Source organism: Homarus americanus, unplaced genomic scaffold (assembly GCF_018991925.1).
Source record: "Homarus americanus isolate GMGI-L3 unplaced genomic scaffold, GMGI_Hamer_2.0 scaffold57719, whole genome shotgun sequence".
NCBI lineage: Eukaryota > Metazoa > Arthropoda > Malacostraca > Decapoda > Nephropidae > Homarus > Homarus americanus.
This window is the reverse complement of record NW_024721819.1, coordinates 37,153-65,000: the sequence shown is the minus strand read 5'-3', so window position 1 is coordinate 65,000 and position 27,848 is coordinate 37,153. Positions and strand designations below refer to the sequence as shown.

The window sequence follows — 27,848 nt, the reverse complement described above, 5'->3', positions numbered from 1 at the left end:
TCTCCTTCCCACCAACACCCCCTTCCCTCCCCCTACTCACTTGAGGCGACGATAAGTAAGATTAAAGATGAGGAACGCGAGGGCGAGGATGATGCCCAAACTAGCCAGGGAAGACATGATCACAAAGGCAGCCGGGGCGATAGTATCCACCCTCAGCATGAAGACTCGAGACGCTGGCACTTGTCCCCCAGGCCACACGAGAGCCGAGCACCCGGGGCAACTGAGATCCAAAGACCACTCTTCAGGGTGATACAACGCGACCTTGACTGGCTCTCCTCCTGAAGGTGCCACGAGATATAAAAACATTAGGAAATGAGATAGAAAATTAATACATAAATAAATACATATATACATACGGTACATATATAAATAAATAAATAAATAGATAAATTCGTGAATGGAAAGAGAATGAATGTTGGGGTGGATTAAGTAATGAATAAAAAGGGGGAAAATGTATAATGAATATAATAATAGAAAGGATAGTGAATAAGGAAGGTAAATTAGAAGAAAATACACACACACACACACACACACACACACACACACACACACACACACACACACACACACACACACACACTATTGAAAAACAAACAAAAACACAGTGCTTCTAAGTCAACAAAAAATCAAGTATTGCTGTGTTGACAAACTGAGGATAAGGGTAAGTGAGGAGGGAGGAGAGGGGAAGGAAGGGGAGAGGGGAAGGGGTAAGACCTTCTGGCTAGCAATACACACGACGGGAGGAAGAACAGGAGAGTATATTGGTGTTTCCAGTGAGTCGCTGTGCACCACGAGGACGACTTGACAAGAGAGGGAGAGAGGGATGGAAAAGAGGGGAGAGAGGGAATGAGAGAGGAGGGGTACGGGGAGAGAGAAGGAAGAAGGGAGGAAAAGGAGGAAAACTTGAGGGAAAAAGAGAGGGGGAAGGGGAGAAGGAATGAAGGTAGGAGAGACAACTTGACAGGGAAGGGAGGCCAAACAGTAGCTGGGGGTAGGGAAGCGAGTTTATGAGCTCTGGAAGCGGCAGGAGGAGCCAACTCAGATTGGTTATTTTCAGGTTTGAGTATAATTGGCTATTTTTTGAGAGTTGAGTCCTGTGATTGGCTATTTATTAAGTTCAGGTGGTATAATTGGCTATTTTTAAGGGTTGAGTCTTATGATTAGCTATTTTTGACAACACCAGACATCATGACAAGATGCTTCACACACACACACACACACACACACACACACACACACACACACACACACAATCAACAAGCCAGGGTGTATAATTAAGGTAGTATTTCTGAAGAGAGGTATTTGGCGAGTCCACACTCAGGAGGGGAGGAGGAGGACAATAGCCTAATATTACTCAACATGAAGGAGAGAAACTTTTGACTTGTAAAACAAACAGGATCTTCAGATGTGTGTGTGTGTGTGTGTGTGTGTGTGTGTGTGTGTGTGTGTGTGTGTGTGTGTTGGCCTGAGATCCCTTCCTTATATTCCTTCCTCATCTCCTCCTTCCTTTCCTCCATTCTCCCTTCCTTCCTCATCTCCCTTCTCCTTCCTCATCTCCTTCTTCCTTCCCTCATCTCCCTTCCTTCCTCACCTCCCTTCCCTCACCTCCTTTCCTTCAGCACCTCCTCCCTTCTTCCCTCCCTCACCCCCTCTCCCTCTAGACCCCGGGGCCTAATGGGTTCTTGGTCACTGCCTGTGTTATAACATACCTATTTTTTCACCCCATTAAAATATTGTGACTGTGTGGACTTGCTTCTTGTTGTTGTGGTGGTGGTTGCTGGTTTTGTGATTATTATTATTATTATTACTCTCTCTCTCTCTCTCTCTCTCTCTCTCTCTCTCTCTCTTCTCTCTCTCTCTCCTCGGCGTGTCGTGCAGAGCAAAGTGTCACCACAGTTAAGCACCTTCACTCTGGACCCTTGGAGGAGGAGGAGGAGGAGGAGGCGGCGGAAGAAGAAGAAGTAGGAGGAGGAGGAAGACGATAAAGGAGAGAACAAGAACAAGAAGAACAAGACACAAGAGAGTGGCAGTGTAGGATAACCACACACACAAAAACATAAACAAATAAAAACAAATAAAAAAAACCACCACCCAGGGTCAAACATCCCACAGAGAGTCAGTCAGGAAGGGCTTGGAAATGACTAAAACACGGAAAAAACATAAAAAAAACACGAAAAAACAGAATTATTCATAAACAAACTCATTTACATATCGTCAAAGTCATGTTCATCTCCCATAGGCACATCGCTAATAACATGAAAGCTTTGGAAAAACATCTACTTTAAATTTCTATGTAGGAATTGGTTTTGAAATCCTTAAAGCGATCTAGGAGGGGTTAGGTTAGGTTGGGCTAGGTTAGGTTAGCATTAGGGTGGTTATCAATTAAACTGGGGTGTCTACTATTCAGGTCAATTAAGCTGGGGTGTCTAATCTTCTTGGCAATTAAGCTGGGTTGTCTAATATTCAGGTCAATTAAGCTGGGTTGTCTAATCTTCTTGTCAATTAACCTAGGGTGTCTAATATTCAGGCCAATTAAGCTGGGGTGTCTAATCTTCAGGCCAATTAAGCTGGGGTGTCTAATCTTCAGGTGATAGGTAGGATTATAATACCTGTATACTACCTGTGCAGTACTTACCTTGTATCTGGTAGAAAGCTGTCACCCCAACGCGGTCTGGACAGTCGAAGGAGATGGGTCCCTGGTGATGAGAATAAAAGCAATGTTAGGTTAGGTTAGGTTAGGTTAGGAGGTGAGAGAGATGAGAAACAAACTGGAGTGAGAAACATGACAAAGGAAATCCTGAGCCAGTGACTAGTACAGAGAAAACAAGCTTAACAGGGGACACACACACACACACAGGTAACCTCATTAACCCACCACCACACCTGTAATTACCTGTACAGATCCATTCATTAATTCCCCAGGTAACGCTAATAAATAATGACCTTAATTAATATCAATAATAATAATAATAATAATAATAATAATAATAATAATAATAATAATAATAATAATAATAATAATAATAATAACATCATCAATCGTCATAAACATCAATCAACATCAATTAACATTATCGATAAACCTCGTCCTGTTAAACCAATTTTATTTAACCTTCGTGAATCAGGGTTTAACCAGAGGCCAATTGGGAATACCTGTACTTAATTAAGCTACCGTTACCTGGGTGGTTCTATACGAGACTTAATTGAGACTGGCTCTATTACACGCAGGTACGTAGATGTATTGCGTTTATGGGGACAGTCAGTTAGGCAGGCAGGCAGTTCAGTGAGTGTGTTAGTTAGTTAATTAGTGGGCGTGGTTGGTGGGCGTGGTTGATTAGTTGGTGATAATGATGGTGACGATGTGTGACATAGGTTACAATTCCCAACCAAATGTAACCAAAAACAACGTAATCTCAACCAAAAACCCAAACCCACCCCTTAAACCCCACCAAAACCCAAACCCACCCCTTAAACCCCACCAAAACTTAAACCCACCCCTTAAACCTCCACCAAAACCCAAACCCACCCCTTAAACCCCACCAAAACTTAAACCCCCACCAATACTCACCGATACACCACGGAAGCGAAGTCCCTGCATAGTTTCGAGGATCTTATCGGCCATGTCCTCACGGGAGTAATCGAAGGAGTCAAGGTAAAAGGCGTTGGTGAGGGCGCCGCCGTGGGTATCATGGGCGCCGTGGGTATCGTGGGCGCCGTGGGTATCGTGGGCGCCATGGGGATCGTGGGCGCCATGGGGATCGTGGGCGCCGTGGGGATCGTGAGGGTCCTGCTGCCGAAGGTTTGGACGACTGGAAATGGTGTAGGGGAGGTCCTCTTGAAGTCTGGCGAGTCGTCCCATGATCCTGTTATGGTAAGGAAGGAGAAGGGGGGTGAAGGAGGGTGAAGGAAGGGGTGAAGGAGGGAAGGAGGGAGGGTAGGGGAGGGGGAGGAGGGAGGGGTAGGGAGGGTGGAGGGGTAGGAGTAGGAGGTGGGAGGGTAGAGGTAGGAGGGGGTGGGAGGGTGGGAGGAGGTGGGAGGGTAGGATGGGGAGAGGAGAATGAGAGGGAGGGTGTGGGGGTGGAGAGGGAGAAATGATCATGTGGTTCAGTTAATTAAAACATAATAGGTTACACAAAAGCTTGAAATTGGTAATAAAAAAGCTTGAATTCGTTATATAAAAGCTTGGAATTGGTGACCTAAAAACTTTAAATTGGTTACCTTGGTTGCTTAAAATCTTGCAATTGTTACATAAAAGCTTGGAAATTTTACACAGAAGCTTGAAATTTAAGAAAAAAAGCTTGAAATTGGATAAACAACAGCTTGAAATTGGTGGTCAAGCTGTAAAACACGAACACCTACCAAGACATAGTTGGCTTCGTCCAGTTCCCCGGCAGCTGATGTACACCTGAACTGCACTTCTGTAGGGTGGGAAACGAAGGCCGGTGAGTGGTGGAGATATTGACACACCTGATGACGTAGATCCGATAACAACCGCTTATTGGTTCAATTTAATGACATCATAATACCCTCTAGCCAATGTTTCTTCAGAGATCCGATTACTTTTATACCCATAACACACACACACACACACACACACACACCTCACCTGATCATCCTTATCATGACCTCTGGGCGTAGTGGTGGTGGTGGTGGTGACCTTCGTGACCCTCGCTGAGTTGACCTCTCTGATCTCCCTCCTGGTGGGGAAGTGTTGGAGGTGACGGCGATGGATGTTACCTGACCTGACCTCTCTCTTGCTCTCCTCCATCATCTGGCAACACAATGAGATGGAGGTAAATGAGAGAGAGAGAGAGAGAGAGAGAGAGAGAGAGAGAGAGAGAGAGAGAGAGAGACCACCCCCTCCCCCTTATTCTCTCTCATCTGTAAACAAAACAAGAGAGAGTTAAGTAAATAATTAAGAATAAGAAGAAGAAGAAGAAGAAGATCACCTTGGCTACACGACCAATTGTTCCAGATATAATGGCCCGTACTATACGTCTCAAAAACACCCTGTAGGCGACGCCGAAGAAGTGCCATCTGAAAGAGAGGTTCCTCGTCATCACCTACATTGAATATCCCTTTTGTTTAGACCAATACCAGCGACTCTCACAACATAGACACGGCCTCCCACCCCCTCCCCACCCCCCTACTACTCTCTCTCACCGTCTCTACACGTCGCAGGTGAGACAGGAAATGACAGGTGACAGCAGGAGACAGGCAGCGGACGGGTAGAGCTATTAAGGTATAGATAGCATTTAGTGTTCATTGCCAATCTTGCTAAGTGGCCCAGTTAAAGCTCTGTGTGGGCGTGTGTGTGTGTGGGCGTGTTAAGACAGACAGACAGACAGACAGAGACAGAAAAACACCCACCCCACATACCCCACCCACACCACCCACTCCCACCCACACCACCCACCCCACCTCACAAATTATTTTTCCCTTATACTTCAGCAAAACCGTTCAGTTGTCCCAATGGAGCCTCACAAATATCACAGGTAAATTCACATATAACAAAAACCCATTTAGGTGAGAATTTTTGACAAGCGGTACAAGAGAAAAATAAAATATATACCAACAATTATAAAATACTCTGTGGTGAAATTGTTATGGCCGGTATTGTAGAGAGTTTATGTAATATTGTAGTACTAGGAGGAGGTGTGTGTGTGTGTGTGTGTGTGTGTGTGTGTGTGTGTGTGTGTGTGTGTGTGTGTGTGTGTGTGTGTGTGTTAGTTATTCTGCTATTGGTATTGTGATTTTTGCTATTTTATTATTATTATTATCATTATTATTATTATTATTATTATTATTATTATTATTATTATTATTTCTACCACTACCACTACTACTACCACTACTACTACCACCATCACCATTACTACATTTTTTCGTAATTAATTAACTAAATTCTCTTATCTGTGCAAAATAATATTAGTTATTAGTGAAGTGGGAGATAATAGTAAAGGATTAAGTCGTTAAGTTGGGGTAGTTAAGTGCTGGACATAGTTCTGAGCTGTTGAGAAAAAGAAGTTATCTGATTGGCTGCCTCTCTCTCTCTCTCTCCTCCCCACACGTCACCCCTCCCCACGTCACACCCTACCCTCCCCACCCCCCCTACCACATCCCACTAATAAAAAAAAAACACACAACGAAATCCAAAAATTACACCCAATCTATTTCCTTTATGCAAATGAGCTAAACATCATCACTACATAACGAAGATACAAGACCCACATTACAGCTAAGGTTAACTGTATCCAATTTAATACAGTCACCCCCCAACCCCTTTATGTTTTAGTAAGTCAAGCTTGAGTTAATGTTTCAGTTGGTGGTGTAAATTAGTTCATTTCACCATCAGTGGTTAAATGTTATCACCATTATATCACCATAGATCACCATAGAGAGAGAGAGAGAGAGAGAGAGAGGTAACACAGGTAGAGGGAAAACAAAGGTGCATCATCAAAAGGGAATTGAAGGAAGGAAGGAAGAGGAAGAGAGAGGGGAGAGGGGAAGAGGGGTTGGAATATCACGGAGCGACATTTGCCACAGTGGAGATTGGTCTTACTGAGTTAAACGCTTTAATAACACAGCATTGGTCGCTTATGTTACAGATTCCGCCATATACTCCCCACTCCCCTACCCTCTCCCTTCCTCCCCACTCTCTTCCCTCCTCTCCCCATTCCCCTACCTTACTCCCCTCCTCTCCTCACTCCCCCCATTTCTTTCCCTTCCCCATTCCCCTTCTTCTCTCTCTCCATTCCCTTACCCCCACTGTCTTCCTCCCTCTCCTCCCCACTCTTTTCCTCTTTCTCTCCCTACCTTCCTCTCTCTCCCTCCCCTCCTCTCTCCTTTACCCCATCCTTGTACCTCCACCATCATCAAAGGCCCAGGCTTTTGGAAAATGTTTCCTCCCTCCTCCCCCTCCTCCCTCCCCTCCTCTCCCCTCCCCAGTGATGTGAGTGTGTGTTCGTAAATATTTTAATTGTTGATGAGTGAATGTATGACTGCGAACTTAGGCACACACACACACACACACACTGGAATATCTATTGACCAAATATCACAAACATATTTTATTAACTTAGATATTGATATTTACATTTCACACAATACTAATACTAAATATTTACTGAATATTTATAAGGAATATCAATACAAAAATACTACTACTATTATTATTATTATTATTATTATTATTATTATTATTATTATTATTATTATTTTTACTATTATTATTATTATTATTTTTATGATTACCACTATCATCATCACCATCACCATCACTATCATCATCATCATCATCATCATCATCACCATCATCGTCATCACCTCATTATCTTGTCCATCACTATTTACGAGTCTGTTCCACGTCTTCAGCCGAGAATTAAGTTTTACGATTCATAAAACGCTGCCAGGCAACTTACTTATTAACACGGCTTAGAGAGAGAGAGAGAGAGAGAGAGAGAGAGAGAGAGAGAGAGAGAGAGAGAGAGAGAGAGAGACCTTTGTTTTCAATTGGTCCTCGACTCAAGTCACAAAATGGCGTCAAAATCACACAAAGACTCTACCTTAACTAGACACCTTTACTTAACATTATTTAGAAGATCAAGAAAAGTTAAAAAAAATAATATTATAATAAATTCTCAAACATAAAAATAAATAAATATGAATAATTTACTACTTTCATAAATGAAACAAAATAAACCCAATAAAACAAAATAAAACACAAAAAACACTAAATAAAACAAAATAAAACAAAAACCATTAAATAAAACAAAATAAAACACAAAAACCATTAAATAAAACAAAATAAAACACAAAAAACAAGAACTAAACCAAATAAAACACAGTGGACGAGACTCAGGTGACGTCAGACCTCAGCAAATCTTTACAACACTGTTTTATTGATTTGAACGACGCAAGACTCGACGTACACACGGACCAAATCTCCCCCCTTCCCTCCCTTCCTCTTCTCCCTTTATTTCCCTCCCTTCTTTCTCCCTTCTCCTCGTCCCTTCCATGTCCCTTCTCCCCCTTCTCTTCCCTACCCACCAAAATTACTCCCTTCCCTCTCTTCTTTCCCTCCTCCCTTCCCCCCTCTTCTCCTGCCCTCCCCCCTTCCCCTTCTTTCCGCATCCCTTTTCTCCTAACCTCGCCTCCCTCTAAACCTCCACTCCTTCCTTCTTCTGCTGCCCCCCTCTTCTCCCTTATCCTGCTCCCCCTCCCAACCCTCCCCCTCCTATACAAGCACCTGTGACTCGTGGGCAGTAAAGCTCGAAAAAAAACTCTCAATAACAAACAGGGCACAAGGCTTCAAAAGAACAGCCTGACGAAGGGGTGGGAAGGTGAAGAACTGCCTGACGAAGGGTGGGGAAGGTGTAGACGTGTGTGAATAACATGGCTAGGGATGTACAATTGCCTGACGGAGGGGTATTGAGGTGGAGAATTGCCTGACGAAGGGTGGATGGTGTATAAGTGAGAATAACATGAAGTAATAAAGAAGAGCTGCCTGACGAAGGGATATATAATAACAAAGGCAAAATACAAGAAGTGCCTAACGAAGTGAAGTTATATCTTAATACCTACCTGACGAAGATCATAAAAACCTAAGATAAGCAACACACAGTTACGTTTCAAGACCTACCTGACGAAGTAAATCATAACAAAACAACACCCACCTGACTGAGAGCTAGAGCGATGGCCCACACGGCGTCGTAGGTCTGAGTAACGTATTCTGTTAGGGGCTGCCCAGTGCGAGAGAACTCCTGCAGGAACTGGCTGTTGGTCTGTTGGGTGGAGAGGAGAGGTTGGTTAGCTGGTGGAGAGAGAGAGAGAGACGAGATTGAAGGTGACTGTAATGTGTAAATTGTGTGGTAGTGATCGAATCTGACCTGACCTGATTATTCTCTCTCTCTCTCTCTCTCTCTCTCTCTCTCTCTCTCTCTCACCTGACACACACACACACACACACACAGTGGAAACCAAACGAGTATACAGAGGACAAAAAAAAACAGACATGGACCTACACATGCATATTCAAACACACACCCGTACTAAGACACACACACACACACGCACGCGGTCAATCCAGCATCATGCACATATTAAGACTCACATACACACGCACACAGAGGGACACACACAGAGGGACACACATACGGGGATGAACACACATGCACACAGCCACACACAATATAGATTCACTCAAATATGTATCAACACACACACACACACACACACACACACACACACACACACACACACACACACACAACAACATTACCAGTCCTGACTCCGAGGCGTTGGTTCCTATGATTGAGCCGTGAGCCGTCACCAGTACCACCCCCTGCACCGCTTCCACCAGCTGCGCCTCCGAGCAGTTGGTACCGGTCGTAACTCTCCACCAGCTGTCTTGGGGCGCCCCGGACATTACCCAGGCATAGTCCTCCCCGTACATTCCCAGATGGTATGCCTGTAGGAGGGGAAGAAGGGGCTGTGAATATAGATCTTAGTGGATGGGTCGTCTTTTACCTGTAGGAGGGGAAGAAGGAGGCACATTACCTATACACACCACACAAACCAATACTAATCTAAACAAAAAATTAATCCTCTCTCTATGGCCAATTTAAAGAACTAAACTCCTATAATCCAACTGCTTCACTTTGTCTCATTCTACTGCTTCACTTTGTTTCACTGTGTTTCATTTTGTTTCATTCCGTTTCACTTTGTTTCACACTTTTACTTTGCTTCACTTTGTTTCACATTGTCTCACACTGATTCACACTGTTTCACTTTGCTTCACACTGTCTCACACTGATTCACACTGTTTCACTTTGCTTCACACTGTCTCACACTGATTCACACTGTTTCACTTTGCTTCACACTGTCTCACACTGATTCACACTGTTTCACTTTGCTTCACACTGTCTCACACTGATTCACTGTTTCATCTTTATTCGAGACCAAACTCAAACCACAGACTGTTCAGAATTTACTCCCTGACAGAACTTTCGACACCCAGAGGGATCGAGTTGTACGAGGCAGCCAGTTGACCTGTGGGGCGATGTATTGATGCATTCGTGTCAAACTGAAGTCTTTCCTGTCCATTTCTGGTTAGGTTAGGTTAGGTAATTACTGTACCTGTATTTTGTATTTAAATCTGTATTTGTGTGTCTGAAATAAGCTTAATGTATCCCACTCCAAAGCTCTATCACTCCCACTCCAAATTTCCATGATTTCACTCCTCCTCTTTGACTTCTTCCCCCCTCAGATTTTCTACCCCAAATTGGATAGAGAGAGAGAGTAGAACCAATTAATCCGTGGTTTAAGGTTGGCCCAGTGGACGCTAGAGGCCAAAGTCACGTCTCTGTTCACGTCCTGCTCGACTCTATCGCCCGTGATTGGAAATTCGGCTATGGGGCCGTGATAACTTTGAAGGAGAGGGGGGGGAGAGGAGAGGGGGGAGAGGTGGGGAGAGGGGGAAGAGAGGGAGGGTAGAGGTGGTGGAGAGAGGAGGGTATATGAGGGAAGGAATAATGGTGCTCTTCATTAGAAGTGGGAGAGAGGTGGAGGAGGGTGAGGGAGAGGGGTGAGAAAGGGTGAGAGAGAGAGAGTAAGGTGGGGAATTGATGGGAGGAGAGTGTGAAAGAGGGGATGGGGGGGTCTGGGGAGGAAATGATGCACTATTAGGAGGGGGAGGGGTGGATTGGTGAGGGAGGTAGGTGGGGAGAGGGGAGGGAGGGAGAGAGAGAGGAGGACTGAACGGTGTAATAAGAAACTATCCACACAGGTGCACCTCTCTCTCTCTCTCTCTCTTCTCCTCTCTCTCTCTCTCTCTCTCTCTCTCTCTCTCTAGCTGACAAAACGGAGCCAGTGTGCCTACTACCATCACCACTACAACTATCACTACTACTACTTCTATTACCATCACTACCATTATTCCAACCACCCCTACCACCATTCCTACCACCCCTACCACCATTCCTACCACCACCCCTACCACCATTCCCACCACCCCTACCACCATTCCTACCACCACCTCTACCACCATTCCTACCACCACTACCACCACCCCTACCACCATTCCCACCACCAGCAGCAGCAGGTATATAAAACTCAAATAAAAACAACTTGTAAAAATCATATCGAGTTGTGTTTCGCCAGACCCTGTTAAGAGGCTTTAACTGAGGGGGGTGAGACTGTTGATCTATTGAGAAAGACGCCGCCCACAGCCGCCCACAGCCGCCCATTACTACAGACGCCGCCCACTACTACAGATGCCGCCCATTTCTATCACAAACGGGCGCCCACTACTACCATCACCCTACCACCACTACCACAACCACTACCATCACCCCACAACCAACCACCACCTCACCAACCACAATCACCAACCTCCCAACCAACACCAACCACCACTACCACCAACTACAATCACCAACCTCCCCAACCACAATCACCAACCACAATCACCACCCCTACCACCTACAGACGTATTACTCCAGCAGTTAATCCTCTTCTGCTTCAGAGTTTTTGGCGGGTCCTTTGTATGACGGCACCTGGAGACAGCTCAGGCTCCTACCCTCAATAACGTCCACCTTAAAAGGACTGTGTGAGGCTTTCTGGAGACTCTCTAATCCTCAGGCCCCTTTACCTGTGTTCCTTTATCCTCACCTGACCTAACCTGACCTAACCTAACCTGAGCTAACCTAACCTAACCTGAGCTAACCTAACCTAACCTAATCTACCCCTAATATAAGCTAACCTAACCAAAAACTAAAGGTAAAACAATTATTAAATATAAGCCAACAAACCACAAGTGTATCCGTATTTACACTTGGGAATATGTGAGTGCGTCTCCCTTCCATATACACTTACGTTTTGAGCACCACCAAGACCCTCAGGAATAAGACACCGTTACAAAGTCCTTAAAACCCCTTCCTGATGAAATCCTTGAGGGGGTCTTACGAATCCTTACAGCAGATCCTTCTACCTCCTCCTCTACCTTCAAGAGATCTGTGGTGCTGATCATTTGTCTTCTATCAACTAAGGTATTGATCACATGATGTCAATTCTGTTTATATATACTCTATTTCTTAATAAACTACGTAACATAAAAACACACATAATAATCTATTAATTTTCTTTGTTATTCACTACATCATTCTATAAGTCTAATTCATTATTATTAACTTTTAATAATCTGGGATCATTACGGTACAATATAATGATTCATTGTATCTGTTCCGTGCCACCCACTGACATGGCTTATTGAGTTCGTAACACAGAGGGAGAGTTTGTGTTTACGTGTGCTTGTAATCCATTGAGAGAGAGAGAGAGAGAGAGAGAGAGAGAGTTAGTTCTCTTCTGTGTGGTCTCAGTAGCAAGTTGGCGCGGTTATAGGCAAGATGAATGGAAGGGTTAATCTTAAAATCGATATCCTTAACCGCTTTCGTTGGAGAATCGAACTAGGGTACAGTGGGTCGTTTCCTCAGTGTTGTAACCTGTGAGCCGATGAATAAAACATTTATATATGAACATGCATACTAACTTCATTTACACACACACACACCAAACACACCCATTCCACCACCTACCCTTCCAATCACCCATACACACATCCACACCCACCCACACACATCCATACCCACCCACACTAGCACATCCACTTACCCACAAAATTCTCCCCACCACCTGATCAACTTCCGACAATATTAAACTATTAATTTTTCGACCTACAAGTTGCTAGTGTGGGGGTACCTCAGGGCTGAGAGCTTCTGTTGGGTCCTTTGATGTCTGGCCCACCCGGAGACCTGCCCATTACTGCCTCACTACCACCACTCTCTCTCTCTCATCTAGCCACCCCATTCTCTCTCTTGCTCTATTATCTCTCATTCTCTCAGTTATCTTTCTCAGCTATCTATGTGTGTGTGTGTGTGTGTGTGTACCTGAGACTCTCCCAGACACACACACACACACACACACACACACACACACACACACACACACACACACACGCCTTTCAATCAGAGTTACCATCGGGCAGTAAATTAATTTCAATGTTCCCTTTACAATTTTACACAAGGTCACCAGGCGCCTTCCTCTTGTGGGGAAGGGGGGAGGGGGAGGGAGGAGGAGGGAGAGGGAGGAGGGGGAGGGAGGAGAGGAGGAGGAGGAGGAGGGAGGAGGGAGGGAGGAGGAGGAGGAGGAAGGAAGGAGGAGGAGGACAGGAGAGCAGCAGACTGTGATCAATCATCCAAACTTTGAAATGCATCTCCAGTCCCTTTCCTCCCCCCCTTCTCTTTCCCTCTCTCCCTTCCTCCTTCCCTCTCCCCTTTCTTCCTTCACTCCCCCTCTCTCCCTTAAGGACGACTTGTAAAGGAAAACTCTATGAATTTAAGTATATAGAAATCATTCCCTCACACTTGAAATAGAGAGAGAGAGAGAGAGAGAGAGAGAGAGAGAGAGTTAATGACAGGTAAGGCAGATTAACTCACCTGACAGAACACCTTCCTGGCGAGGTCTCCGGAAAAGCTGGCAATGAAGATCCTACAGTCATGCTCCTGTAGTGGGAGGAACCACTTCAATGATGTTGATGATGATAAAGTTAGATTAACATTAACATTAGGTTAGATTAGGCAAAGTCAGATTAAATTCCCTCTAATCAAATTACCTTTAATCATCACCTAACAAACCACAACCTAAAAATCCCCCCAAATCCCCCCAAATCCAAATAAATCCCCCGAAAATCCTGACACAATCCCACCCAAGAGAGAAGGTCTCCGTAGGTGAAGCCAAATTAAACCAATCCCAATGTTTCAACTGATTTCTTCAACTCGTTAAAAAACAATTGGGGGAGCGTTAGAAGTGTGAAGAGAGGGTGTTAGAAGTGTGAGAGGCGTTAGAGTGTGAGGAAGGGGGAGGGTGTTGGGGGTGTGAGGAAGGGGAGAGGTGTTGCGGAAAGGGATGTAGGGGTGAAAGAGTGTTGTGAGGATGAGAGTGTTGAAGGTGAAATTGTGTTGGAGGTGAGGAAGGATGAGGTGGGAGGTAAGAGGAAGGAAAAAGTTTATAAAAAGTCAAAGTTACGCCCCTGGATGATAATGAACTCACGAAAGAAAACGGAGTCGGTATTAGTGCAGTTACCCCTATTTTTATTGATCAAAGAAAATGGATTTGAGTGTGTTGTGTAAAGTGACTTAATGGTGACTTATCTTGAGTGTAGTGACTTAATGGTGACTTATCTTGAGTGTAGTGACTTAATGGTGACTTATCTTGAGTATAGTGACTTGAGTACGAGATAAAGTGAGTTAAGTACGAATATAAAAGTGACTTATTTCAAGTATTGTGTCATTCTTGAGTTACAGTGACTTATCTTGAGTATAGTGACGTAAGTACGAGGTAGAGTTAATTCAGTACGAGTTGTAGTGACTTTAGTACGAGTTACAGTGACATTTTGAGTATAAAGACTTAAATTCCGAGTTATAGTGATACATACCGAGTTATAGTGACATGTACCGAGTTATAGTGATACAAACCGAGTTATAGTGACACATGCCGAGTTATAGTGACACATACCGAGTTATAGTGACATACCGAGTTATAGTGACTTAATTCCGAGTTATTGTGACACATACCGAGTTATGGTGACTTAATTCCGGGTTAAAGTGACATATACCGAGTTAAAGTGCCTTACCTTGAGTGTGTGGAGATGCTCAGTATAGTCGCCAGGGGACAGGGTGACCGTGGCCTGGAGGGAGATGTTGGCTGCCTCTAGTGCTGGCATGAGCTCGTTCAGTGCCTGTGGAAGGAGGGTGCCATTATGTGAGGGAGAGTGAGGGAGAGAGTGAGGGAGAGATTGCCATTACTACTACTATTACCACCACCACTACCACCACCACCACTACTACTACTACTACTACTACTACTACTACTACTACTACTACTACTACTACCACCACCACCATTACAACAGGAAGCCACTGCCCCCAAGAAGCCAGCCACCCCACTAAGCCACCCCTTAGCGGCGTCTTGCATTCTCAATAAGCCTTGTTAACAAGAACCACCAGTAACGATGCTGAAGGGGGTGAGGAGAGAAGGAAGATGGTGACTAGGGAGAAAGGAGAGAGAGTGAGAGAAGAGAGGGTGAGGGATGGAGGTGGAAGGAGGGGGGAAGAGAAGGAAGAGGGAAGAGAAGGAGGGAAGAGAAGGAGGATGGAAGAGAAGGAGGAGTCCCACCCCTTCTTCCTCTCCTTCACTCCCTCCTCCTCCTCCTAGACAGTTAAGTAATGTGATGTCTTAACAAAACCTACAACACACACACACACACACACACACACACACACACACACATATATATGAAGCCTCGACCCGTTTATTCCCGTTTACCTGTACTTAACACACCTGAATTCACCTGTAATTAGCCCACGTATTCACAAGCTAGACACACCCTAACCTAACAAGACAATTAATTAACAAACTCAAAGCCAATTAACTGGTGAATGAACTTAATTAGTTATTCATTTCGTTAATTATTTTGGGCTACAGGTCATTCAGTCACCTGCCCAAATATTTACACTGCAAGAAAGTTAATTAATTAGCTATTTAATATGTTAACTAATCATGACTACCAAACATCCAATTAAATACTAATTTTATCGTCATCCGTATAACTAAATTACTCCCAACAAATTATAATTTTATTAACATACCTAATTAATTAAATCATTAAATAATTAAGCTGTGTTAAAAAAAGGTTATTTTATTCAATATATCCAACTCGCAACACAACCCAACAAAACACAACCCAACACAACACAACGCAACACAATAAACACAACACAACACAACACAACACAACACAACGCAACACAACACAATGATCAACTTGCTACGCATCTGAGATCTCATTTGTTTTGTGTTGTCATTGGTCGCTCGGATTACACCTCGACCAATAGGATTTCACCGAAGACAAGTAAATGTCAACAAAGCGACCACGTGACTGTGTTTACAATGTGTCTGAGGTTGCTACTCTCTGTTGCTAGGGGGGTACTGTTGCTAGGGAGGTACTGTTGCTAGGGAGGTACTGTTGCTAGGGGGGTACTGTTGCTAGGGAGGTACTGTTGCTAGGGAGGTACTGTTGCTAGGGAGGTACTGTTGCTAGGGAGATACTGTTACTAGGGAGAGTACTGTTGCTAGGAGGTGCTGTTGCTAGGGGTACTGTTGCTAGAATTACTGTTGCTAGGAAATACTGTTGCTAAAGTACTATTTACTGAGAATACTGTTGCTAAGAGTACTGTTGCTAAGTACTATTATAAGTTAAGTTAACTTTGATTTGGCTATATTAGGTTGGTTAAGGTTCTACACACACACACACACACACACACACACACACCTGGTTCTTCTTCCAACCTCTTAAATCATTAACAGGTCATCAACAGGTGAGCGACATTCCCGTGATGTAAACAAAGCCAAAAGTAGTATTTTGATTGGCAAGTCTCATCATACTGGAGACAGGTAAGTTAATACGATCAAGTAACATCACAACAACAGGTGAGGTAACACGAGGATGTGACCTAACCTAACCCTAACGTAACCTAACCCTAACCAAACCACAACCTAATCTAACTCTAACGTAACCTAACCAAACCACAACCTAACCATAACGTAACCTAACCAAACCACAAACTAACCCTAACGTAACCTAACCAAACCACAACCTAACCCTAACGTAACCTAACCAAACCACAACCTAACCCTAACGTAACCTAACCAAACCACAACCTAACCCTAACGTAACCTAACCAAACCACAACCTAACCAGACCCTAACGTAACCAAACATATATTTTAGAAGCCAGAACACAGGACATTACTTAAGAATATTACCAATTGAAAGGTGACGTCAACGGGGTGTGTGTGTGTGAGTGTGTGTTTAGACTGACAGGGGGAGGAACTAATCCATTACCCCGTCGGCGCCTTAATCCCCCTTTCCCATCCCTAAATCCCCCTTAAAATAACTTAAATCCCCTTCCCATCCCTAAATTCCCTTCAAATAACTTAAATCCCTTTCCATACAATCCCCCATAAAATAGCAATCTACTTCATCCTAATCACCTTAAAATAACTTAATCCCCCTTTCCCGTCCCTAAATCCCCCTTAAAATAACTTAATCCCCCTTTCTCATCCCTAAATCCTCCTTTACAGCACTAAATCCCTTATCCAACCGCCAAATCCCTTTAATCATGTCGTCTTTAGCTCAAGAAAAAAAATTTACAATATTTCCCCTCAAGAGTCAGACTTCGCGGGTTTCCGATTGAGCAGCTGGGCAATAGAAATTACCTTGTACCCTTCCTGATATTAACGCGTGAAACGTCTTTCTTCCCTATCGGATATAGAGTCTGGTCCAAGAGTCGGTCTGGACCTGTTATCGATGAGGGAAGATAGTGGATAGCAGTCGTGATTGGTTGATTGGAGAGGGGTACTCGTCCAATGGGGATGTGTAATGTTTGTGTGCCTGGCTGTAATTGGTCAATCTCTCTCTCTCTCTCTCTCTCTCTCTCTCTCCGTATTTGTGTACTGCATTTGGTATGTCTTCATGTCACACACACACACACACACACACACACACACACACACACACACACACACACACACACACACACACACACACACACACACACACACACACACACACACACACACACACACACACACACACACCTGTACCTGTGAATCAACTCCACCGACCAATTAACACACAAGTTATATCTCCACCTGCCCTTCCAGTTCCTGATTGGTCCACAGTGGCTCGTTCATTAGCCAATTAGATTCTAGGTCACTGGCGTATTGAGTGAGTGAGGTGAGGAGTGAGATTGACTAGAATTTAGCGTGACCTAAAAACGTGATTGGCACAGGTGTGTGTGTGTGTGTGTGTGTGTGTGTGTGTGTGTGTGTGTGAGGGGGATGTGCTTGCTTTGGTCAGGCGTGTTTACATTACAAAGTTGTGTGTGTGTGCGTGCGTGTGTGTGCGTGTGTGTGTGTAAGGGCACTAACCAAGGTATACATATCGTGGTTTTCAGAGATGGTAGTCACGGTACTCCAGTAGTGGTGAGTGAGGAAGGCGAGGCGGGCAGCGTTGTGGGAGGAATCCGGCGCCACTGTCCTGATGAATCTCGGGAACGACGACCTGTCACTCAGAGCTGGTGACAATGACCCAAATGACACCTGGTGGAGGATGAGAGAAGCAGTGTGTGGTTAGTCGTGGTGATACTACTACTACTACTACGACTACTACTACGACTACAGGTACTACTACTAATAATAACGATAATAATACACAAAGAACATACACACACACACCCCTTAGACCCAAGCGCTTTAAAGATTAAGAGGTGGACATACGAGCACCTTTTACTGTGATCGATACTGAATTCAGATGAATGTCACTCCAGAGAGGTCGACTGATAGAGGTAGACGAGTAGAATAGTAGATACACAGGTAGGAAGGTAGGTAAGTAGAGGTAGACGAGTAGAATAGTAGATACACAGGTAGGAAGGTAGATAAGTAGAGGTAGACGAGTAGAATAGTAGATACACAGGTAGGAAGGTAGATAAGTAGAGGTAGACGAGTAGAATAGTAGATACACAGGTAGGAAGGTAGGTAAGTAGAGGTAGACGAGTAGAATAGTAGATACACAGGTAGGAAGGTAGATAAGTAGAGGTAGACGAGTAGAATAGTAGATACACAGGTAGGAAGGTAGATAAGTAGAGGTAGACGAGTAGAATAGTAGATACACAGGTAGGAAGGTAGGTAAGTAGAGGTAGACGAGTAGAATAGTAGATACACAGGTAGGAAGGTAGATAAGTAGAGGTAGACGAGTAGAATAGTAGATACACAGGTAGGAAGGTAGATAAGTAGAGGTAGACGAGTAGAATAGTAGATACACAGGTAGGAAGGTAGGTAAGTAGAGGTAGACGAGTAGAATAGTAGATACACAGGTAGGAAGGTAGATAAGTAGAGGTAGACAGAATAGCAGTATTCGTTCGACTCACACTGCTCTGTTGCCGCTCCCACTGTGTGTGTGTTGGTGGAGGGTCGGCGTAGTGAACCTGCCGTCCTGGGAGAGTACAACACACTATGCATCCTTCACCGCCAGTGTACCACGAACTTCTGAACGGAACTGTACCTTTGAGTACCTGTCCATCTAACAGAGGAGGAGGGAGGGGAGGAGGAAGATGAGGAAGAGGAGGAGGAGGAGGAAGATGAGGAAGATGAGGAATAGGAGGAGGAGGAGGAAGAGGAGCAGGAGGAAGAGGAGGAGGAGGAAGAAAAGTAAGTATATCCCACAGAGAGAGAGAGAGAGAGAGAGAGAGAGAGTGAATAGTCGGTAGTTCAGTGTGACGAATCCCACCAGGTAATACCACTTCCCTCCCTCCCTTCCTTCCCTCCCCCCATCCCTCCCTACCTTCCCTCCATCCCTTCCTTCCTTCCCTCCATTCCTTCTACCTCCCCTCCCCAGCACTCTTCTCTACGTTCCTCCCCCAACGCAATTCTACCACGACCCGAAGTTCCTCCATCCCCCCTTCCCCCCAAGTTTCTCCTCCCCTGTTCTACCCCCCAGTAAGCCTCACTGCTCTAAGAAGGAGTAACTTGATCAGCTCTACCGGGGTTCCATTAGAGTCACTGACCCACTACTTAAATTCAATAATGTCCCTCCAAGGTTGAGAGATCTTCACTTAAACGTATTTGTGCGGTGTGAGAGAGTGAGAGAGTGAGAGTGTGAGAGAGTGAGAGAGAGAAAAGAAGGGGTGTGTGTGTGAGTGTGTGAGATATAGAGGTGTGTGTGTGTACTTTACCACTTACACGGAGCCAGAAACCAGTGTTAAATATCCCCTAGTTAAGTTTCCCCTACCAGCCAATATAATAGATCACATGAAGATTAGACACCCCTGCTTATTTACCCTGTTGGTTAAGTTAGGTTAATGTAAAGTGGACTGAGAGTACCCCAGCATCGAACCAGAGACCCCGAGGGAACGAATCGAGTACTATAACGCACTACACCACCGAACCAAAATACAATAAGAAACTTAACCCCATCTACGTCTCTTTCCTCCTCACACACGTTGTCAATTTAGTGATTTTTAATAAATAATTCAATTACAACTTACAACTTTCCCTAACTCTTTAATGGAAGGTTTTAAAACATCAGTTATGTTGCTTTCTCCCCCACCCCGCCCCGCCCCACCTCGCGTTCTTCCGTCATCTTGTCAAACGTCATTTTTGCTTCAGTCAGAGAGGGTGAGGCTGTTCCAACGTTACCGCCACAAAACCCATTATTTTTATTACTATTTTTTCTTCTCCTTTTACTACCTCTTACAGCAAAGGAAACACGAATTATTATTATTATTATTATTATTATTATTCATTATTATTATTATTATTATTATTATTATTATTATTATTATTATTATTATCGTCATCATTAATAAAGCCACAGTGATATAATAACAAAATTGGACAGAACAGATCAATACATTTACTACCATTCCCATCTCGAGTTTTAATTGGAAACCTGATCGGCGGAAACCCTCATTACATTGCCTCCATAATACTCAAACTAATTACATTTCCCGTAAAGTAGAAAACGTATCATAATTATCATTTTCCCCCATACAAGACAACGGGAAATAATTTTTGATGTAGGATTGTCTATAGAAGCAAAATTTCAACTAATCAACAGCACTTTCTTAATTATTTGTTTTCCATCTGGCCAATGATAAGCCTAGACGTAAGAGTTAGGATGAGATCTCACACAGTTGGTAAAGTTAATCTCAGAACTTGTGGTATGGGAGCCTGGTCATCAAAGCATTGGTGTCATATGTCATTATAACTTATAAATTCGTAGGTCGTCAGTGCATTTCCAGGGGGCCGGAATTGCTCAACTCAAATAATAAGAATAATAATAACGATAATAATAACAATAACAATAATAATAATAATAATAATAATAATAATAATAATAATAATAATAATAATAATAATAATAATAAACTCCGCTCCATACCAACGCCCTCTAGTGATCAAAATCCACGCTAGTCTTAATGCATATCACACGGTCTGGCATCCACTTAGTTATCCCATCTTCCACCTCACTATCTAAGACCTTCCATTAGTGTTAGTCGAAGCTGCCTGCCTTTGAATAACAAGTTCTGAGATGGTGTGAGTGTCTGTGTGATCGTCCGTCCGAGCCAGTGAGGGAGAACCCCTAGAGTACCCTAGACAGTGTGGGTATCCTGCAACCAATCAGAGGTGGAGGATCCATATAACTCTCTCTCTTCCCGCAATTTCCACCAATCATCAGCGGTCTTGTAACTTGTCACTGAGAGGGACTGAATGTCACCCGCCAGTTCAGTCCCGGATTCTCAAAGGTTCCTAAGTTAAAATTCCTCTTTTAACTCGACCTCTGAGAACGTATCTAATTAATCCAGCTTCAATTACTTACACTATCGTGATAAATATGGCGTCAAAAATACACCAAGATCCTACAGTAACCATTTTTTAACCTCAAGTTATGGAAAGATTCGCGTAAGATATTTTATGAATCTGAATCCCGAATCTGGACTCCACTGGCAGAGATGAACCCAATAAGACCAATATTCTACTATAAGTTGAGTGGCTTCCTCACAGTGCTCAAGTTGCTTACCTCAATGTTATAATACGGTATTACTGCACTTCAATAACTCTTAAGTCATAAAACGTGAATCACCTGAAGAAGAACCACCCCAATACTAACCTAACCTATTATTATTATTATTATTATTATTATTATTATTATTATTATTATTATTATTTTTATTGTCAGTTAATCTCGCTACTCCCAGACAGAAAACGGGTCAGTGCAGCAACTGGAGGCACTTAAGCACGTTTCTGCCTCAAGTTATTGATGCACTTAAACACTACCACACACGACAGAGAAAAAGAAGAACAAGAAAGTACATGGAAGACAAAACACGAGAGAGAGAGAGAGAGAGAGAGAGAGAGAGAGAGAGAGAGAGAGAAATGGAAAGAAGGAAGAATGGAATACAAGAGAGAATAAAATTAAGTGAAAGAAATATGACACACACACACACACACTTCTATTTCTCATAAGCATTAACTATTGATGAACTAGTGTAATTACTATCCCATATTACGCACTAGTTAAAAAAATAACAATAATACCATAACGACAAACACTCATACAATAAAGTGAACGTCATTTCTAGTACAACACAGAACCTCTTGTCTCCAGTCCTCCATTTCGACGTTCAATTCCTCAAGGCGCTGTAGAGGACCTGCCATAAATCCTAACCTTTCTCCTAAGTCAGGGGGGAGATTCATCCTCGGCTGACAGACTTACGACCCTCAGCTAAAGTGAGAGAGAGAAAAAATGACCCGTATCTCCTGGCCAAGTTGCAGCTCCTCTCTCTCTCTCTCTCTCTCTGACCCTCTCTATCCATTCCACTGACCCCCTTACCCTCCCTCCCTCTCAATCAGTCCCTGCCTCTCCTGCCCTCTCTCTCCTTCACCAGCCCTCAGCCCACCCATAAAAGACTATCCTATTTTTTTTTGGTCACAGCACCACTGAATCGTGATTTGCATACAAGGTGACTCCTATTGACCATCGCCCGCCTCGTTGCCAGCCAGCACTACTCACCCACCCACTCACACCCACCCACCCCACCCTTTATCCACCCAACCCGCCCACCTACCCACCCTTAAACTCAGTGCACCTGTTCACCTCTTCAGCACCAGTTGGCCATGATATCTGATACGGCGGTCACAGATGGCGCCACCTGCTCCTATCATATGTAAACAGTTTTAGTGTTACCTCTCTCTCTCTCTCTCTCTCTCTCTCTCTCTGTTGAATGAATTTTTATCCTATAGTGTCTTATTGTTCACTTATGAGACCTAAACAAAAGACGTAAGCTATATTTTGAAAGTGTAACAAAAGCAACCGAAACCCTACAAAGGTGTAAACAAAAGTCGCATAAAAGTATTAGTTGTAAGATAGAATGACAATATTGTTGTTGGTGGCCGGACATCTTCACTCCATCTGGGTCGCAGTGTAACTTTTTTTTTTACTTTTTTTTTTACTTTTTTTTACTTTTTTTTATTTTTATTTTTTTACTTTTTTCATCGAGTATTCTCACTGTCTTGTTGATGACTTCCCACAGGGTATTATTACACCACTATTTCCCCCACCGGTTGACGAGTTCACACAATCTGTTTATAATACTCAAACATTGGTAGTTGCTGGGTAATATAAAGGTTTTTAATTCGTGTTTTCAAGAGAGGTTCCACTGCCCTTGTGTTTATCGCTTCAGATTAGAACTTAAATAAGGGACGAATATTAAGTGAAATAATACAAAACGGAGCACGTTATATACGCCTATTAGAATAACCCAGTGCTAATTAAATTAAGTTTCTTTGTATGTAACATTTGGAACAGCGTTATGTAGCCCTTATGCAACCTATGGAACACACAGGGTATAGATTTTGCACACGTGGAATACTATGTGTAGAGATTATATAGATACTTCAATTACTGGTGAATTTTAAATATAATTAGGAAATGAAAAAGAAAAACTCAAATATTTTTTTTTTACATTTCAGACGAGAAAAAAATCAAGAAAAAATTAAGAAAAAATCAAGAAAAAATCAAGAAAAACACCGAAATTCATCAACCATTCACAGGACGAGAGGAGATGAAAACAAAGACTAACTCCACGGAACAATAGAGACACACACAAACGTCCAAGAGGCAACCAATCAAGAGACGCTCCGTGACATTATATCTGCAGCCAGACCTGTACACCGCGACGGCCGCCTACCACCACTTTTACACATATCCCAGACGAGGAACTTCATGTCCTTCATTCTTCTTCACAGCATTAATTAACTTCTATCATCAACTAGCTTCTATCTTCAATTAACTTTTATCTTCAGTTTAGCCAATGTATTCTATCTTGAGCTTTTCCAACGTAATGTACATTCAAGCTCTCATTTCTTCAATCACAAACTCTAACTTCCATATCAAAATGTATTGAAAGACAAAAGAGGGTCAAAATGGGGCAGTTAAACTACAAAGATGGAAAACAAATGTGAAAGATGACAAAATGGGGCGGTTAAACTACAAAGATGGAAAACAAATGTTAAAGATGACAAAATGGGGCGGTTAAACTACAAAGATGGAAAACAAATGTGAAAGATGACAAAATGGGGCGGTTAAACTACAAAGATGGAAAACAAATGTGAAAGATGACACAGTTTTTGTTGACGCATATAATCCAAGACTCAATCACAAGATCCGTGTTGCTTTTGTTTTATAAATGGTAACCAAGGTGGGATATTCTTGATATTTTTGTCATAGTGTGTAGAAATATTTAGATTTTTATTCTCCACCAAGTAAGATGGGGGAATTTCCCTGTGGTACACGAGAGACTGTACACAACTTCGTAATGTAAAAGTTTCAAAGCGCCATCTATCTATATTTCTGCATCCTGTGAAACCGAGAGCAGAGCTGACTACACGTTTTACACTTGGTTAAGCAGAGCAAGGAAACAAGAAAATACGAGAGCCTGAATTCCTAAGACCCAGTGAACGGTGCTTAATAATCCTAGCACCTAAAACTAAGACCCAGTGAACTTTGCTTAATAATCCTAGCACCTAAAACTAAGACCCAGTGAACTTTGCTAAACAATTAACCCTTGCCGTCCCACCACGTATAAACAGACCGCCTTCTGTACAACAATATATTAAAACAAATCACTAATTAAACCTCTCTGATATCACAACAAATAAGGAACTTCACTCAAACCTATTCAGTATTCCACCGGCACTTATGTAAACCACAATACTAAGAGCACTAATGAGTATTCCATCACAATTACGCTTTAATAAAATAAGTCTATTCGGCTTGATTATACTCGTATAATAGTGGATAAACGGAACAAGAGGCAGAGGGAGGTTTAAATCGTGGTTATGTCCTTCAATGTTGCTATTTGGCACAAGTGTGTTGTATAAGGAAAGGTTTTAATAAAGAATCTCTCTCTCTCTCTCTCTCTCTCTCTCTCTCTCTCTCTCTCTCACCATCTACCCACCCATCTACCACGGCAATTTAAATAAAACGTGTATTTATTCTATATAATCGAAATGTTCTGATGTAAAGGAAGTTACTCTACTCTTCCCTGACATAAATTTTTAAAGTTTAGTTCAGGATTTTCCCAGAGAAAATTGTGAAGTAACGCCCCAGGCAAAAGCTACTTATTCACAGCCAATGGGGCGGGAGACATTGAGGTGATAGGTCCACCCCGTACTGCATCAGCCCTGAGAGATAATTTATTCATATTTACCGCAATTATTGATGACTTACGCACCAAGACTACGCAAAGACTTGAATTAATGAAGCGTATTAGTACATAGCACCAATAGCCTTCTTAGTATTGGTTTATCTAGAGACGAAAGGTTCCCAATTTTAGCAAACTCCCGCATCGAATTTGCTTCCTTCCGCTTTCCTTCATACTCAATATTTTCGCTTACTTTACGGCCACTGCACCAGCTACCAACAGTGCAGCGGCGTTGGTCCAGGATACACCATCAAGAGGAATCACACCAGACATATTTATACCAAATATTTACCTCTATTTCACCCAAACACAAGGGATATCGATTCATACCTTTCAATATTAAGGCGATATTTACCACAAAATTGATATGTAAATATTTTGTTCAGAGATCTTAATAACAGGTAAGCCATTTTTAATATTTTACCAACACCAAACGAGTTTATTCAGCTCAGAGGGAAACCCGTATACTAAAGAAACTAGATAAAATATTCCTGTAAACATAGACCAAAAAACATTTCAACATTCACCCAGAAAACAAAACATCACTCATCAGTTTACTTATTGTTAATCTCTCCCCAACTGTGTTTACTTCTCATTAAAATGTGTTAAAAGCACAGCCGCAACATCCCAGGCTTCAATGTTTACCAGACCGACACAACCTCACACTGAAATGTTTATATCTTGACTCAAAACATTTCTCTTTACACAGTTACTTGAGAGATTTGATACGGTTGGAAAAATAAGTGAGGAAATCCATTATATATCTGACACGGTTGGAAAATGGTGACAAAATACCTGACCTAACCTAACCTAACCTAACCGAACCTTACGTAACACAATTTCCCTGGCGATCACTATTCAACGTTTGTGTTTCGTTTGTGTTGGGTTAGGTTAGGTTAGGTTAGTTCAGGTACCCACGTGTAAACACTAATGAACAATGTGATGGTATATCTTGGTAATTATAACACAATAAACGCGGAGGTCAATTGGTGCTGATGTGGTGATGGTGTGGTGATGATGTGGTGATGATGTGGTGGTGATGGTGTGGTGGTGGTGATGGTGTGGTGATGGTGTGGTGTTGATGGTGTGGTGTTGATGGTGTGGTGGTGGTGATGGTGTGGTGGTGATGGTGTGGTGGTGATGGTGTGTGATGTGTGTGTGGTGGTGATGGTGTGGTGGTGATGGTGTGGTGGTGATGGTGTGGTGGTGATGGTGTGGTGGTGATGGTGTGGTGGTGATGGGTGGTGGTGATGGTGTGGTGGTGATGGTGTGGTGATGGTGTGGTGATGGTGTGGTGGTGATGGTGTGGTGGTGATGTTGTGGTGGTGATGGTGTGGTGGTGTGGTGGTGATGGTGATGTGTGGTGATGGTGTGGTGGTGATGTGTGGTGGTGATGGGTGATGGTGTGATGATGGTGTGGTGGTGATGGTTGTGGTGGTGATGGTGTGGTGGTGATGGTGTGGTGGTGATGGTGTGGTGGTGATGGTGTGGTGGTGATGGTGTGGTGGTGTGGTGGTGATGGTGTGGTGGTGATGGTGTGGTGATGATGGTGGTGATGGTGTGGTGTTGATGGTGTGGTGGTGATGGTGTGGTGTTGATGGTGTGGTGGTGATGGTGACGGTGTGGTGGTGATGGTGTGGTGGTGATGGGCTCACTAAAGAGGACGTGATAAAAGACCTTAATTGTAACAGTACAGAGAAACACGTAAATAAGTACATGACAGCCTCTCAGTCATAATAACGACGCGCTTACTTCAGGCACGCTGAGTTAAGCTACTGCACCCCCCTCCCTCTCACTCTCTTTCTCTCCCTCTCTCTCTCACACGTAGTCCCTTTCATTACCCACCTCCTCCCTATCCCCTTTCCCGATTATCCATTCCTTTAGATTCCTGTTTCGTATTCTCTTTCTTCCCTTGGCCTCCTCTTCTAGCCTATGGCGTTTCTTCAATCATTCTACGTTCCTTCATCTCCACCTTCCACTACAACGAGGGAATGTATCAACTGAAAGCCCAACCACCTGAGACACTACAACGTTCCTTCAGATTCACAAAAGTTTACGTTCGTCAGTTAGATACGTTACGTCTCTATTTACGTCAGTTAGATACGTTACGTCTCTATTTACGTCAGTTAGATACGTTACGTCTCTATTTACGTCAGTTAGATACGTTACGTCTCTATTTACGTCAGTTAGATACGTTACGTCTCTATTTACGTCAGTTAGATACGTTACGTCTCTATTTACGTCAGTTAGATACGTTACGTCTCTACTTACGTCAGTTAGATACGTTACGTCTCTATTTACGTCAGTTAGATACGTTACGTCTCTATTTACGTCAGTTAGATACGTTACGTCTCTACTTACGTCAGTTAGATACGTTACGTCTCTACTTACGTCAGTTAGATACGTTACGTCTCTACTTACGTCAGTTAGATACGTTACGTCTCTATTTACGACAAAGACAACTTGT

The 27,848-nt window shown here is 43.1% G+C and overlaps 1 protein-coding gene across 1 annotated transcript in view; it reads right to left on the bottom strand.

Moving 5' to 3' along the window:
• LOC121861864 overlaps positions 1 to 27,848 on the bottom strand; it is a 60,015-nt gene that overhangs the window by 11,685 nt on the left and 20,482 nt on the right. The window contains exons 3-12 of the mRNA XM_042359758.1: positions 18,048 to 18,218; positions 14,690 to 14,794; positions 13,494 to 13,559; positions 9,281 to 9,469; positions 8,676 to 8,783; positions 4,607 to 4,771; positions 4,360 to 4,418; positions 3,569 to 3,863; positions 2,636 to 2,696; positions 41 to 278 (exon numbers count right to left, since the gene is read on the bottom strand). Coding sequence (XP_042215692.1) covers positions 41 to 278; positions 2,636 to 2,696; positions 3,569 to 3,863; positions 4,360 to 4,418; positions 4,607 to 4,771; positions 8,676 to 8,783; positions 9,281 to 9,469; positions 13,494 to 13,559; positions 14,690 to 14,794; positions 18,048 to 18,218 — 1,457 coding nt within the window. The remainder of the gene's footprint in view (positions 1 to 40; positions 279 to 2,635; positions 2,697 to 3,568; positions 3,864 to 4,359; positions 4,419 to 4,606; positions 4,772 to 8,675; positions 8,784 to 9,280; positions 9,470 to 13,493; positions 13,560 to 14,689; positions 14,795 to 18,047; positions 18,219 to 27,848) is intronic.